The sequence below is a fragment of the Panthera tigris genome, chromosome B1, assembly GCF_018350195.1.
Source record: "Panthera tigris isolate Pti1 chromosome B1, P.tigris_Pti1_mat1.1, whole genome shotgun sequence".
In the NCBI taxonomy this organism is placed as follows: domain Eukaryota; kingdom Metazoa; phylum Chordata; class Mammalia; order Carnivora; family Felidae; genus Panthera; species Panthera tigris.
In genome coordinates this window covers 6,223,079-6,239,628 of record NC_056663.1, presented here as the reverse complement: position 1 = coordinate 6,239,628, position 16,550 = coordinate 6,223,079, and the positions used below count along the sequence as shown (strand labels likewise).

General features: G+C 44.4%; 1 protein-coding gene across 2 annotated transcripts in view; it reads right to left on the bottom strand.

Moving 5' to 3' along the window:
* The window catches only part of MCPH1 (microcephalin 1), a 268,842-nt gene extending 262,929 nt beyond the window's left edge, over window positions 1–5,913 (bottom strand). The window contains exons 1-2 of one of the 2 annotated variants that reach the window (XR_006216465.1): window positions 5,122–5,913; window positions 3,579–3,670 (exon numbers count right to left, since the gene is read on the bottom strand). Coding sequence is in view for 1 of the 2 variants with exons in the window: in XM_007089220.3 (XP_007089282.2) it covers window positions 3,579–3,670; window positions 5,122–5,161 (132 nt within the window). In the remaining variant the exon portion in view is untranslated. The remainder of the gene's footprint in view (window positions 1–3,578; window positions 3,671–5,121) is intronic. The other variant, XM_007089220.3, reaches the window with a different exon arrangement.
* Window positions 5,914–16,550: the final 10,637 nt, after the last annotated feature.

The following is a 16,550-nucleotide window of genomic DNA, read 5'->3' as shown; positions in this document are numbered from 1 at the left end:
CTGATATATGCACTCTATTCAACACTGGTCCTCACCAGCGCAGTACATCAAGAAAAAGAAATAAAAGGTATGAGGATTAGAAAAATAGAAATAAAACTAGAAAAAATAGAAATAAAATTCAAAAAATTGAATATTATGTACACATAATATTCAATTGTGTACTTTTTTTAAATCCTAAAAAAGCCCTATCTCATAAATGAATTTGCCAAGTCTTCTGGACACAAAGCAGATATGCAAAAATTAACTATTTCTATATACCAGTAACAGAAAAAGGAATTTAGAAGATGCAATTTATTTATTTATTAAAAAAAAATTTTTTTTTAACGTTTATTTATTTTTGAGACAAAGAGAGACAGAGCATGAACTGGGGAAGGTCAGGGAGAAAGGGAGACACAGAATCTGAAACAGGCTCCAGGCTCTGAGCTGTCAGCACAGAGCCCGACACGGGGCTCGAACTCACGGACTGTGAGAACATGACCTGAGCCGAAATAAGACACTTAACCGACTGAGCCACCCAGGCGCCCCAGAAGATGCCATTTATAATAGCATCAAAACTGCCCAGAGAAAACTATAAAACATTACTTAAAGAAATTAAAGAAACCAAAATCAACAAAGGCATACAGGTTTGTGGGCTGGAAAATTCAATTTCATGAAAATGTCAGTTCTCTCCATACTGGTCTATTTTTATCAATCCTAATCCCATTCAAAATTTTTTAAAAGCTTTATGCTGTACATTGATAAACTGATTCTTATATATTTGGAAAAGCAAAAGTCAAAGAACAGCCAAGACACCTTGAAGGAAAAAAAAGAAAGACTTCTGAAGTTTCATTATAAAGAACACTTAAGACTGGTTTGTCATGAGAACAGATACACAGATACAGCAACATATGGTGATCTGACTGATGACAAAGGTATTACTTCGGAGACCAGTTAAAGGAGATTTGTCAATGAATGGTGCTAAGATAAAAGAATATTCACATGGAAAAAAATGAAACAACTATTTCATACCATGTATAAAAACCAATTCCAGATGCACCGTAAATCTAGATGTAAAAGGCAAAATGATAAGGCTTTCAGAAAATAACACAGGAGAAATCTTCATAACCTTGGTATAGGCACAGACAGTTGTGTTTTTTTAAACAAGACACACACAACAAAGCTCACCACAAAGAAATAATCTGGGTTACAATTATCGACAAAAGATACCATAGAGAAGATGAAAAGACAAATCACAGAGTTAACTGAAAATCTTGCAATTCATATGGTCAGAAAAGATTCTGGTCAACTGAAAAATAGAGAGAATACTTACAAATCAAGAAGGAAAAACCCAATGGAAATTAAGAGCTGGAGCCCTGGACAGACTCAAAATAAATATACGAAAACATGCAGAAAGATAGAATTTCAAGCCATGATGATATACCACCAGACGCGCACCAGATGCGGACAGGAAAGACAAAACCAAGTACAGTTGGCAGTGGGGCTCTCGAACGCTGCTAGAAGTAACAGGTGTCAAGTCGGAACCATCGCTGTCTCCCTCAGATGTGAAAATGGCCTATCACACAGGAAAACTGCTTGTTTTCAGAGGATACATACTGAACCTGTTTGGGGGCAAATTTTATCTGGGACTTACTTTCAAACAGTTTAGGAAAAAACACTTTCACACGTAAATATACTGCATAGAAGAAACGATGACACAACAAGTATGTTAAGATGTTAACAATTATTGAGTCAGGGTGCCTGGGTGGCTCAGTCGGTTGAGCGTCCGACTTCAGCTCAGGTCACGATCTCGTGGTCCGTGAGTTCGAGCCCCACGTTGGGCTCTGGGCTGACGGCTCAGAGCCTGGAGCCTGCTTCCGATTCTGTGTCTCCCTCTCTCTCGGCCCTTCCCCTGTTCATGCTCTGTCTCTCTCTGTCTCAAAAATAAATAAACGTTAAAAAAAAAATTATTGAGTCCCTCTGTTCAACTTTTCTATCTGAAAATTTTCTCAATTAAAAGGTGAGAAACGGGCGCCTGGCGGGGCTCAGCCAGTTAAGCGTCAGACTCTTGGTCTTGGCTCAGGTTATGATCTCAAGGTCCGCATCAGACTCTGCACCAACAGCGTGGTGATTCTCTCCCTCTCTCTGCCCTTCCCCTGCTTGCTCTCACTCTCTCAAAAATAAACAAACAACCTTAAAGAAAAAAAAAAAGAGAGAAAAACAAAAAGATCCAAGGAGATCTAAGATCTTAATACTACTCTTTTTTTTTTTTTTTAATTTTTTTTAAGTTTATCACTTTTGAGAGAGAGACAGAGTATGAGCAGGGGAGGGCCAGAGAGAGAGGGGTAGACACAGAATCCAAAGCAGGCTCCAGGCTCCGAGCTGTCAGGACAGAGCGTTACGCGGGGCTCGAACTCACAATCCACAAGATCAAGACCTGAGCTGAAGTCGGACGTTCAACCGTCTGAGCCACCCAGGCACCCCTTAATACTACGATTAAAGGCCATTTTGTCAGCTCCCACACTCCACGGCCTTTTTCGCAGCCAGTGTAATTTGTTTTAGCCCAAGTATGCAGCAGGTATCAAAACAAAGCCTTAGATCTCTCCATCAGGGAAGGGACTAAGACAACAAAATTTAGAAGCACCCTCTCTGCCCGTAGGTGAATGCCGCCCTGGGTTTTACACCCTGGGTGCCTCTCTTGCCTCAGCCTAAACTCCGGCCCTGCCTTCAACGATCTTCTCACCAAGTTAATGGTTTTAAAGTTCCATCTTTGAGGTTCATCCCTCTTCTGACGTGCAGACTTGTTTTCCAGAATCTCCTGGCATTCTCCTTTGTCCCTGGGTCCAGGGCTCCCATCACCTGTCCTCCACACACTAAATAGGCTCCACTCTCAGCACCTTTCACCCTAAACACCTGAGCCATGACACCTGGCCCACAGGGTCTTGCCCCTAATTTAGTTATCTCTAGCCTTAACTATCTCAAATTCCCTGTGTGTGGATCCAAACGTCCGTCAGATGTTTTCAATAGGCCCAAATTCGCAATCTTTCCCTTAAAAGATTTCTTCCTCCTCCTATATTTCTCACTTCGGCCAACAACATCCTGCATCCAATTAACCAATGGCAGAAGCCCCGTGTCTATCCTAGAGTCTCCTCTCATCACCCACAAAACCAACTGTTCTGTAATCTTACTGTTATAATGTGGTCCTATCATGCAACGTGGCCCACCTGCCACCTACCCACTGTCTTTGTCCTTCTTCCTTCATGTTCTTTTTTTTTTTTTTAATTTTTTTTTTTTAACGTTTATTTATTTTTGAGACAGAGAGAGACAGAGCATGAACGGGGGAGGGTCAGAGAGAGAGGGAGACACAGAATCTGAAACAGGCTCCAGGCTCTGAGCTGTCAGCACAGAGCCCGACGCGGGGCTCGAACTCACGGACGCGAGATCATGACCTGAGCCCAAGTCGGCCGCTTAACCGACTGAGCCACCCAGGCACCCCTGTTCCTTCATGTTCTAAGCAGTAACTCCCAAAACAAGAAAATCCAAGTATTTCTACCACGTAAAGAGGACTGCCACGTGCAGCCGGGGGAAAATGACTTTCTCACCTTTGCTCCCATGTCCACAAGTTGGTTTGTAAATGTCTTCGAATAATTTTCTGTTCCGTTTACTGACCAGACTTCAACATAGGCCACTACATCTGAAAACAAACAAGATATTGACACGCAACCGATTTAGGGCTCCTGGGTGGCTGGGGGGTTAAGGATCGGACTTCCGCTGGGGTCATGATCTCACAGTTCCTGGGCGTGGAGCTGAGAGCTCCCAGCCTGCTTGGGATTCTCTATCAAAAATTGACAAATACTAAAAAAAAAAAAATTTTAAAAACCCACGACATGTAATATATTTGAAATTCTAACATTCCTCTCCAAGGATTTCAACAGATTTTCATCTTGTTCTACTTACATCAAAAAGTAAATTTCAAGCTTCTTCTAACAAACACCTACGCCAAACAGCATCAGTGCTACTGTGGTTCTTAAAACTTCAAGCCAAGAACAGCTTTATTCATGCGCATGTGGGGCTTAGCTTCTTAACCCTGGATGCTCTTCCCAAATTCCTAAACCCTGCTTAACTCCCCAAATTCCCAAACCGTGCTCAACTTTCCTAGTGAAGAGTATGTTCTCCACAAAGGACCATACAACCACCCGACTTTACACTGTGTACAGGGGATGGCGACACACGGGACTCAAGGACAGCCCCCCCCACATCCACAGAGGGTGGCGACACACGGGACTCAAGGACAGCCCCACACCCTACAGGGGCGGTGACAGCACCGCACTGGGGGACAGTCGCCTCCATGCCCCACAGGATGATAACCCCCCACTCGCCAAAGGGGCACCCCACAGGGACGGTGACAGTACTGGACTCAGGGATACCCCACAGGGATGATGGCAGTACTGGACTCGGGGACAGTCCCCGCCACACTGCACAGGAATGGTGACAGCCCCCCACTCCCCACAGGGACACCCCACAAGGACACCCCATAGGGATGGTGACGGTACTGGACTCGGGGACAGCCCTCCACTCCCTACAGGGGCACCCCACAGGGGCGGTGACGGTAGTGGACTCGGGGACAGCCCCCCCACTCCCCACAGGGACACCCCACAGGGACGGTGACGGTAGTGGACTCGGGACAGCCCCCCACTCCCTACAGGGGCACCCCACAAGGACACCCCACAGGGACGGTGACGGTAGTAGACTCAGGGACAGCCCCCCACTCCCCACAGGGACTCCCCACAGGGACACCCCACAGGGACGGTGACGGTAGTGGACTCAGGGACAGCCCCCCACTCCCCACAGGGACACCCCACAGGGACGGTGACGGTAGTGGACTCGGGGACAGCCCTCCCACTCCCCACAGGGACACCCCACAGGGACGGTGACAGCCCCCCACTCTCCACAGGGACGGTGAGAACACCGCACACGGGGGCAGCCTCCCTCCACAGGATGCCGGGCTGACTTCCGGAAAGGCCAAGCTCCCGTCCCCACGAGCCCCGCGAGCTCCGTCCACACGCTCGCCGAGATCCGGGCGCCCGCCCTCAAGCCCGCCCGCCGCCTCCGACTCAACTCCCAGAGTGCGGGAATTCCCCTCACCTTTCAAGACCCCGCCGCCTGGCGTCCCGGGAGCCTCCATGAGAGACCCGCAACACGCGAACCCGCTGCACCGTCCCAGGCCGCGCTAGCCAACAGCGGGTGGCACTGAGCATGCGCAGGACTGACGCGCGCCCCTCCCCTCCGGCTCTGAGGAAATCTGCTAATCCGCGTTTTCGAAACAGCCGGGGGAGGAGGAGCGTCGGTAAAGTCCCAGCTCGCGTTAAAGGAGACCGAGGGGCTTCTCCAGCGCAGAGACTCGGATTCGTCCAGCAGCTTAATAACGCTGGTCAGCGTCCCCCTCTGCGAGTCTTTCGGTCCCCTCGGAAATTACGAGGACGGGTGTCCCCCAAAAAACCCCGAATCAAACCCTTCTGTCTCCGTAAGGACACTTGGAAGCTTCCCGGAGCCACATCTGGCGCACCAGGGAGCGGCGGACGCTTAGGAGGCACAGTCCTAGGTCGCAGGCCGCATGGGACTTCCGAGAGATAACTGCTCAGAATCTCCTACAGCGAAGTCTCACCCTCACCCCGCGCGCACCGAGTCCTCGTGTGCCGCCCTGTAGTCGGCGCGCGGAGTTCCGGTTCGGAGAGCCAGACCTCTACTCCTCCGCGTGCGCGAGAGCTCGTGGGGCCAGGGGCACCTCTAGAGACCCCGGGCCTCGGATCCCGCGGAGCGGGGGGACCCCGGGCCTCAGATCCTATCGGGGGGAATCCTGGACCTCAGACCCTGCGGGGGCTTGGAGGGCGAAGGGGAACCGGGTCTCAGACTCCAGTAGGGCGATACCTCAGATCTTGAGTGCGGTGGGGGGTGAAGGGGATCGGGGTCTCAGACCCCGCTAGGGGTATCCCGGACCTCAGATCCCGCAGGACTAGACCTCAGGCCCTGGGGGGGGGGGTGGGGGAACCCCAGACTTAAAATGCCCACTTGGGAGAGGGGAGAGAGCCGAGTCTCAGGCTCCACTGGGATGACGCTGGGACTCAAATCCCGCGGGCAGGCGGGGCGACAGGGATCCGGGTCTCTGACCCCTCTGGGCGGGGGGGGGACCCTAGACCTCAGATGCCTGCCGGAGGTACGCTGGACCTCAGACCCTGCGGGGTCGGGGAGAGCCGAGTCTCAGACCCCGCTGGGGGGACCTCGGACCTCAGATCTTGTGGGAGGCGGGGGAGCCAGGTTTCAGACCCCGCGGGGGGCTATGGGGACCCAGGGTCCCAGATCCTTTGTGGGGCGAGGGGAGCCTGGTCTCACCCGTCTATGGGGACCCCGCACATCGACCCAGCGAGAGGATGTGGGACCCCGGACCGCAGATCCCGGCTAGGGATGTACCCTAAACCTCTGACTACCGAGGCGGGGTGAGGACGCGGGGAGCCTTGCCGGGCCATCCCACTCGCGTTTTGCCGCCCGTAAATCCCGGAGCGGATTTCTCCGGGCGGGATCGGGCGAACCTGGGAGGGAGCGGGGAAGACCAGAGTTGGTGAACAGCCCTGCAGCAGCGCGGTTGAACCTCCCCGGGATTCAAACCTCCCGCCCTTTGGGCTCCGCCCACTCCCGCAGGGCCCACCCCGGGCACTGCGCGCACGCGTGCTGCTGGGAGCTGCTGGCTTTGGCTGGGCTGCGCGAGCTCCCACGTGTTCCCGGGGAGGAGTTTTAGGGCCGGGAGGGGCTTGCTTGGTTTGTGTTTAATCTCCCTGAAACACTAAATCAGTTAAAGGGTCCATGCCGTCTGTATTAAAGGATGAACCACCGAATGTATAAAAACCTTCATTTCCAATGATTTCAGCCCCATCTTTGTGTTTTATCCTGTAGAACATATCCCATTCCGGAGCTAAGTGGAAAACAATTTTAAAGTTAAAGGGACTTCCTTGTAACCTAATGATTAGAGTCCGGGCTCCATTTTGGGGTCAGACCGGACTTGGACTTTGGAGACTACTATCCACCACTTACTAGCTGTGAGGTACTGATGTGAGTCACTGAAACTTTTCAAGTTAAAACAAACGAACAAAAAACCCTGTTAAAACAAACGAACAAAAAAACCCACCTTAATAGTAGAAATAGTAGCTGACATTTGTTGAGCCCTTTATCATGGGCTCTAGAAGTATTATCAAAATTAATCTTACCTAGGAGGTGAAGGTTCTTATTCAATTTACAAAGCATATATATAAATGTATTTCCTCCTAGATTCTCACTAAAATTCTGTAATTTTAGAGGTGTTCATTATCGTACCGTGGGAGCAACAGTGGACTGATTCTCCCCCTCCCCACCCCTATTCCTTTACAATTAAAAAAAGCTTTGTCTTATTCTACGTTGGATCATTTTATGCTCACAGAAGCTCTGTTAGAAAAAGTAAGCAATATTATCTCATCTACACAAATAAGCAACCAGGTTCAAGGGAAGTTATCTGACCAGTCCAAGGCAACATCGTTCGTAACTAGCGGTGTTAGTTGGAACTGGAAACCACACATGTTTAGGACTTTTCTACTAAATCCAGTGGCAGGGTATATGTACGTATATGGACTACCATCCTCTCCAGTCTTCCTTTCATCCATCCATTCATTCATCCCCATTTGTTATAGCAGCTGTTAATAGGATCCAACCAGCACACAGGTTCTAAAGAATTACCTTGAGCACATGCATACCTTGAGCCAAAACCCCACTTCCTAGACTCAAATCTCTGATCCATAATCACATCATTATCACAAATGGTTGGCCTAATAAACTGAAGAAATGGTAACACCTTTACTTGGGAGTGTGAGCTCAACTCAGTATTGAAGATAAAGTTATTGTCCTCACCAAGTAAGTGACAGTGCATGCTAAGAAGATTTAGAATCACGTAATGGCATGATAAAACAGATAAAACCAATCACCTTTGCCATACAAAAGGTGGTATAAAGGGGCACCTGGGTGGCTCAGTCAGTTGGGCTCTTGGTTTTGGCTCAGGTCATGATCTCACATTTTGTGGGTTCAATCCCTGCATGGATGGAGCTCTGTGCTAACTGTGGAACCTGGTCAGGATTCTCTCTCTCCCTGTTTCTCTGTCCCTCCTTTGCTCCTGCTCTCCCTCTCTCTCTCAAAACAAATAAACATTCTTTTTAATGAAAATAAAAATTTTAAATGTTGGTATACAAGTTCAGTATTTAGTAGATTCTTCAGCTTTAAGGTCACAAATATTTTCTCCTATGATTTCTTTTAGAAATGTTATAGTTTTAGGCTTTATCCTTAGTTTTAGGATCAATTTTGAGTTAATTTTTGTATATGGTACAGATAGGGCCCTAAGTTCGTCTTTTGCATGTAGATATCCAAATGCTCCAGCATCATTTCTTGATAAACTATTTTCTCCACTGCATTCATGCTTTTGTACCTGAGTCAAAATCAGTTGTGCATATATGTATGGTTTATTTTTGGACTTTCTGTTTCATTGAGCTATTTGTCTAACTTTATACGAATATTGTATTGTTTTGATTACTGTAGTTTTATAAATAAGTTATAAAATCAGATAATGTAAGCCCCAAAACTTTGTTCTTTGTCAAAATTGTTTAATGTATTCTAGATCTTTTGTATTTCCATATGAATCTTAAAATCATCTTGTCATTTTCTACCAAAAAAGAGTAAAATACCCTGCTTGGATTTTGATTGAAATTACGTTGAATTTCAGATCTATTTGAAGGAGAACTGACATCTTAAAAATACTTTTTTTTTTTTTTACGTTTTTTTAATTTTATTTCTGAGACAGAGAGAGAGCATGAACAGGGGAGGGTCAGAGAAAGAGGGAGACACAGAATCTGAAACAGGCTCCAGGCTCTGAGCTGTCAGCAAAGAGCCCGACGCGGGGCTTGAACCCACAGACCGCGAGATCATGACCTGAGCCAAAGTTGGATGCTCAACCGACTGAGCCACCCAGGCGCCCCAAAATATTAACTCTTTTGATCCATTAACATTTATTTAGGTCTTCTGTAATTTCTCACATCAATGTTTTGTATTATTGAGATGAGTCCTTTTACAACTTTTGTCAAATTTCAAATCCCAACGTAAGTATTACCATTTTTTATGATACTGTAAATAATTTTTACAATTTCAATTGCTGTTAATATATGGGAATATAATTGAAGGGGAGGTGGGTGGGTGGATGGGTTAAATAGGTGATGGGGATTAAGGAATGCAGTTGTGAAAACAGGTGTTGTATGTAAGTGATGATTCACTAAATTGTACACCTGAAACTAATATTACAATTTATGTTCACTATATGGAATTTAAATAAAAATTTAAAAAAGAAAAAAAATAGTTCTAATAGCTTTTGTACATTCCATGTGAAGTTCTGCAGATAGCCACGTTGTCTGTTTTAGGAAGAAACTTTTCTTCTTCCAACTTGGGTCCAATGAGTGGGGGGCCCCCTGCAATTAACAATAGATTAACAGGAGGGTGGTGCCTGGGTGTCTAGGTCAGTTAAGCATCCAACTTCAGTTCAAGTCATGATCTCACGGTTTGTGAGTTCCAGCCCCAGCTTCAGGCTCCCTGCCGACAGCTCAGAACCAGGAGCTTGCTTGGGATTCTGTGTCTCCCTCTCTCTCTGTGCCCCTTCTCCACTCATGCTCTGTCTCTCTCTCAAAAATATATAAACATTAAATTTTTTTTTAATAGATTAACAGGAGGAAAAATAAGGCTTGTTTTCATGTGTTGTCTGTACACGCGGAAGTACTTAGTAGTGCGTAATTCACTAAACAGCTAGAGATGAAAGGTTCATATACCAAACCTAATGAAGTAGGGCGGGAAGTTTGGGGCTTTATAGAAAGTTCTACTGGGCTTTGTGATGCTCATGGGAATTGGGGCAGTCTGTTTCCCTGGCAGCTGAATTCTTAGGAAACTCCCTCAAAGGAGTGCTTAATGGCGGCTGTATTTTCTGGAGGCTCTGTTTTCAGGTAAGGAGAGTTCAGATAAGATTTGTTCCTGCGTCTTCTTTAGCTTGAATGTTTTCACTTTAATCTTTATACCAATTCTGGGCATCCAAGTGGGTCTCCACATCTGCAAATCAAGGCAGCATTGCTTCCCGCTTTTCAGTCTGGGTGTGTTTGCTTTCTTTTTCCTGCCTGCTTACACCGGCCAGAGCCCAGTCCATTGGTTCTCCATCAAGGGGCAGTTTTGTCCCAGGGAGACATTTTTGGCTGTCACGATTCAAGAGGGGGGATTACTACCAGCATCTAATGGGTAGAGATCAGGGATGCTGCTAAATACCTTCTAGTGCACAGGACAGCCTCCAAACCAAAGAATTACCCAGGCGAAAATGTCAATGTTGCCAAGGTTGAGAAACCCTACTCCCAGCAGAATGTTGGATGGAAGTGGTAAGAGCCATCTTCCTTGTCTGGTTCTGCATTTCAGGGAGAAGCATCTGGTCCCTCAATATTAGCTGTGACATTAGCTGTGGGTCTTTCACAGATGCCCTTTACAAGGTTGAGGAAGTTCCTTTGGCTTCCTACTTTGCAGGAGTTGTCCATTTTTTAATTTGGGAATTTTTGGAACCAGGATGTTTGATTTTGTTAAGTGTGTGTGTTTTGAATCTACTGAGATAGATAATCATATGGGTTTTTTTCTAGTTTGTGAGCAGTGAGCTACACTGACTGATTTTTGAATGTTGAAATAACCTTGCATTTCTAGGATAAACCCTCCTTAATCACGATGTCTTATATCTTTAATATATTGTCTGCTCTGTTTTGGTCAACTCTGTTTAGAATTTTGTACATGCCTTTTGCTCTGTTTGTGACAGATCTGGGTCCTTGGTTTTCTTGGAGCAGGATTCTCACACAGAATGTGGTGACACTGAGGCTTTTCTTTCCAGGAAGCAGCTTTTATTCTTTTGGGTTTGTACCCAAAGAACTGAGTCCCGAACATCCCGTAGCATAGTTTTTTTTATACATTTTCTCTTTCTTTGTCTCCCATATATGGTAACACACACAAACATGTAGTCTGATTAAGTAGTCTCAGTTTACAAGGTCATGAGGGATGTTGTCACGTAGGCACATAGCCAGGTTACCTTGAAGTTTTGTTGTTTTTTTTTTTTCTTTTCTCTCTTTTTCTTTTTCTCCTTAGGGAGGGGACCCTACCACATTCTTGTAATGGAAACTTGGATATACAGGAAGGAAAAAAACCCAAAAAGTGTTAAAATGTGGGGTAAATTTAAATGAATGTTGATTGTACAAATAAAAAAGAACATAAACGTTGATTATATAAACCATCAATAATAGTCTTCTGACGTTAAAATACAGTGTGTATTTTAAAATACAACACTGTATGTTAAAATACAGTGTGCAATGATGCCTGACAGTAGTGATGTATCCGTCAGGAAGCTCAGATAGTGAAAGTACTCTCAGGCCCTTTCATTTTACAAGAAGTGAAAGTACTCATTTTTATTACAGTGTGATAAGGCAGGGATGTCTTTGCAATCTCTATGGAAATCAATAAGAAATTAAATATTGTATAACTATCAAAATAATAAAAGAGGAAATGAAATAATAAAACATAATCCATACCAAAAAAAAGGAAAAAAACATGTAGCAAGCAGGAAAATGCTCATAAGACACGGTAGATTTAAATCCAAATTTGTCAATAATTAAGAAAGGACTCATACCTGATGGAAACACTCAAGAGAATAGATTTTTTTATTTTTTTTTTAGTATATATGCATACAACCAAAGCCAAGATCTTACTCAATGGGGAAATACCACAGGCATTTCTACTAGATTCAAAAGAAGGCAAAAATGCCCTCTGTGTACACAATTATCCCACGTTATACGGTGGACATATTAGCTACTCTAGTTAGAGACGTCAATAAGTGGCTAAAAATTTTAAAAATAAAACTTTTTATTGCAGAGGAAATAATAGTACACCTGGAAAACCCTTGGAATCACTGATAAAACTAAAATAATAAATTCAGCAAAGATCCAGAAATAAAATAACATACAGTTAGAGGCTGCACAGGTAGAGAAAACTCCATGGGCAAAAACAAAAATAAAGAATAAACTTTAGAGGAAAATGTGCAAAACCTATATGAGAATAACTTCACAACACTCCTGTAAAACACAATAGTGGCTTTGAACAAATGAAGAGACATCCCTTGTTCTTAGATTGAGTGCTTAACATCATAATGATGTCTGCTCTAACTGAACGCAATCCCAATTAAAAAATATCAGTAAAGGTTTTGATGGAGCTGGACAAGTTGATGCAAAAACCCACGTGGAAAAGCAAATATATCAGACTAGGAAGTCCCTGGAAAAGAAAAGCTACAAAGGGACCAACACAGCAGACATAGCTGTCATTAAAACTGTGGTCCTGGCACATGACCAGACAAACGGGCCAGTGGTGAGGGTCCAGAAACACACCCAAGTTCATGTGGACATTTGCTATATTGTTAAGGTAGTGTCACAAATCACTGCATCAAAGATAAATTTTTGGTGTCATCGGGAAAAATATATATAAAATTAAGTCAATATTTCCTACCGTACGGGAAACTAAACCTAAAATGGATTGGGGATCTGAATGTAAAAAAAAATGTAAACACAAGAATACACTATTCACATGGGTGAAGGGTGGAGTGGTGAATTCCAGTATAATCTGGGTGTAGGGAAAAAGCTTTGTAACTGTAGCTCACACGAAACCAGATGCAGCAGAAGAATGGTTAAAAACAGAAAGCAACATACCATGAACAAATGCAAAAGGCAAGGACAGAGATCGGAGTCAGAGAGATTTGAAAGTACTGTGAAGGATGGGAGGAGGGGAGGGGCCAAGGAACTCAGCAGCCTGGAGGGGCTGGAAAAGGTCAGGAAACAAACCCTGCCCCAGAACACAGTCCGTAGGCACTGTGACTCGGTCCAGTGAGACTCACCACAGACTTCTCATTTCCAGAACAGCAAGATAATAAATTTACTTGTTTGGAAGAAAAAAAAAAAAAAAAAAAAAAAGTTGGGGGAGGGAGGAGGCAACTGAAAAACTGGAAAAACATAATATTTCTAGCATATTTTTTTAAAACTCTTAAAAGCTTAAGAAGAAAGACCAAATATTATATAGAAAAATGGGCCAAGGGGGGGTGCCTGGGTGGCTCAGTCGGTTGGGCGTCCGACTTCAGCTCAGGTTATGATCTCATGGTCTGTGAGTTCGAGCCCCGCGTCAGGCTCTGTGCTGACAGCTCAGAGCCTGGAGCCCGTTTCGGATTCTGTTTTTCCCTCTCTCTCTGCCCCTCCCCTGTTCATGCTCTGTCTCTCTCTGTCTCAAAAATAAATAAACATTAAAAAAAATTAAAAAAAAAAAAAAAGAAAAGAAAAATGGGCCAAGGAAGAGATTGCCACCCTTACTCATAACTAGAGAAATGTAATCTAAAACTACAGGGAGGTGTCATTTTCCCTTCAAATTGTCAAAAACAGGGGCGCCTGGGTGACTCAGTCGGTTAGGCCTCCAACTTTGGCTTAGGTCATGATCTCGCAGTTTGTGAATTCGAGCCCTGCGTCAGGCTCCGTGCTGACAGTGTGGAGCCTGCTTGGGATTCTCTCCCTCTCTCTTTTTCCCACACTTGCCCTCACATCTGCACACACACTCTCTGTCTCTCAAAATAATAAGTAACCTTAAAAAAAAAAAAACAAACAGAAAAGCTAGACAATAGGTTCTATTGGAAATGCCATGGGTAAATAATACTATACACACTAATGGAAATCAAGATTTTTTACAACTTTTTGGAGGGGAGTTTGGTAATGTCTAACAAAGGTACACATGCTTCTACTTTCTGACCCATCAATTTTACTTCTAGGAATTTGAAGATATTCTTCTGCAATGTGAAACGCGCATACACAATCCTATCACTGCAGCATTGTTTGTAACTGCAAAATATTTGAAACCGTTTAACTGCTCTCTGTGGAAGAGTAGTTGAGTAAATTACGTTCTATCTACACAATGCAACACTGCATCTGTGAATAAAAAACAAAAAAGAATGAAGAAGATCCCTATGAGCTGATACAGAATGATTTGCAGGTTATATCATTAAGTGACAAAAAGCAAGTACAAAAGCACATTCATAGTATGTGTTATGGGTTGACTTGTGTCCTCCCAAAGTTCCTAGGTTGAAGTCCTAACCTCCAGAACTGCAGAACATGGCCGTATTTGGAAATACTCATTGCAGCTACATTTGGTTAAGATAAAGTCATACTACGGGCGCCTGGGTTGGCTCAGTCCTTTAAGCATCCGACTCCATCTCAGGTCATGCTTTCACAGTTCATGGGTTCAAGCCCCACATCAGGCTCTGTACTGACACCTTGGAACCTGCTTGGGATTCTCTTCCTCCCTCTCTATCTGCCCCTCCCTGCTCTCTCTCTCTCTCTCTCTCAAAAATAAATATTAAAAAAAGATGAAGTCATACATACAAAAGAGTAAGGCGTGTCCTAAAAAATGAGGAAATTTGGACTGAGGTGCACATAGAAGAATGCTGTGTGAAGACTGGAACTCTGTGGCCACAAGCCAGGGAGCCACCAGGAGCTGGGAGAGAGGCCTGAATCATATCCTTCCCTAGTGCCTTCATAGGGAGTGTAGCCCTCCACCACCTTGACCTGGACTTCTTAGCCTCAAGATCTGTGAGACAAAAAGTGTCCATTTTTCAAGCCACTTGGTTTATGGTGCTTTGTTATGACAACTTTGGGAAACTAATCCAGTATGCTGCCTTTCATGTAAAAAGCAAAAAGAGGGGTGCCCGGGTGGCTCAGTCAGTTAAGTGTCTGACTTTGGCTCAGGTCATGATCTCACGGTTTGTGAGTTTGAGCCCCGCATCTGGCTCTGTGTGGACTGGTTGGAGCCTGGAGCCTGCTTTGGATTCTGTGTCTCCCTCTCTCTCTGCCCCTCCCCTAACTCGTGCTCTGTGTCTCTCTCAAAAATAAATAAAAATTTAAAAAAATTAAAAAAAAAAAAGTTTAGATAAATGTGAATCCCTTACTTTGGATTATTGTACTGTGGAAATACACACTAAAGGGTTTAGGGTAAAGGAATGTCACGTTTACAACTTCCTGTCACATTTTTCAGGGAAAAAACCCAGGCACACACATATCCATTCATATAGGTAGAGAAGAAATGATAAATGTGGTAAATGTTAACATTTCGGGAATCTGGGAATGGCTAGTAGGAATTCTTTGTACTATTTTTGTACTTTTTTATAAGCCTGAAATTCTTATTTTTTAATTTTTTTAATGTTTACTTATTTTTGAGAGAGAGTGCGCACTTGCGTGCCCAGTGGGGGAGGGGCAGAGAGAGGGAGGGAGGGAGGGAGGGAGAGAGAGAGAGAGAGAGAATCCCAAGCAGGCTCTGGGCTGATAGGGTGGAGCCTGACGCAGGGGCTCGATCTCATGAACTCTGAGATCATGACCTGAGCTGAAATCAAGATGCTTCACTGACTGATCCACCCAGGTGCCCCTAAGCCTGAAATTCTTTAAAACATAAAAAGGTTACAACAATTGTGGCAGGAAAAGTAGCTGACTGGGCTAGACTGTGCTCGCCCCCATGGTCCTAATCCCTCAAGGGAAAAGACAAGTACTGGCCTCGAGTAAGTGGTGGCCTCGACCTGCCCAGTGTGGTTCCAAGCAGCTAGACTATTCTTGCTTAGCAAATAAGGGATCTGAAAATACTCAAGCAAGGAATCAACGTAATCATCTAATATAGCTAACCCTATCATTCGAAAAGCAGGAGTATGTGGGTGGTTCAGTCATTTGCATGTCTGACTCTTGATATCCGTTCAGGTCATGATCTCTCAGTCGGGAGATCAAGCTGCTCATCGGATTCTGTGCTGAGCCCAGAGCCTGCTTGGGATTCTCTCTCCCTCTCTCTCTACGCCACCCAGCTTGTGCTCTCTTTCACAATAAATAAATAAACATTAAAAAAAAAAAAAAAGGAAAAGTAGCTACGCTATACCATTGACGATCATTTGTGCAGAGTTCAGGATTATTTTAGTATACAATTAAAAGGTCTAGAAAAATACTGACTTAAAATACTATATCAAAAAAAAAAAAACACAAAAAACCCCTACTCCTTATATGAACCATAAACTGAAAAGATATTTACTCTATCCAGGGAAGAGTCTCAAGTGTAGAGGTGTTTTGATTTAGCACACTATTTCAAGGGCGGCCTCAGAGCTGTCACAAAAGCCTTGTTCAAATAAATACGTAAATAAAAGGCTTAAGCCAGCAACCCATCCCCGACACACAGAAAAATACTGAAGTTAACCGATGTCATCATCCAATCCAGCGCTATTTGTTTTTCAGATTAGAGAAATAAATTTGAATCAGCCTTAGAACTCAGGTCTTCTGACACATTCGAAAGAAAACCACAGCCCCAAAAGGAGTCACTTGGGTTAAGACCCCAAATCAGTAGTCCAAGCCTTAACATCTAACCTAACTGCGGTTCCAAACCTTGGAAAT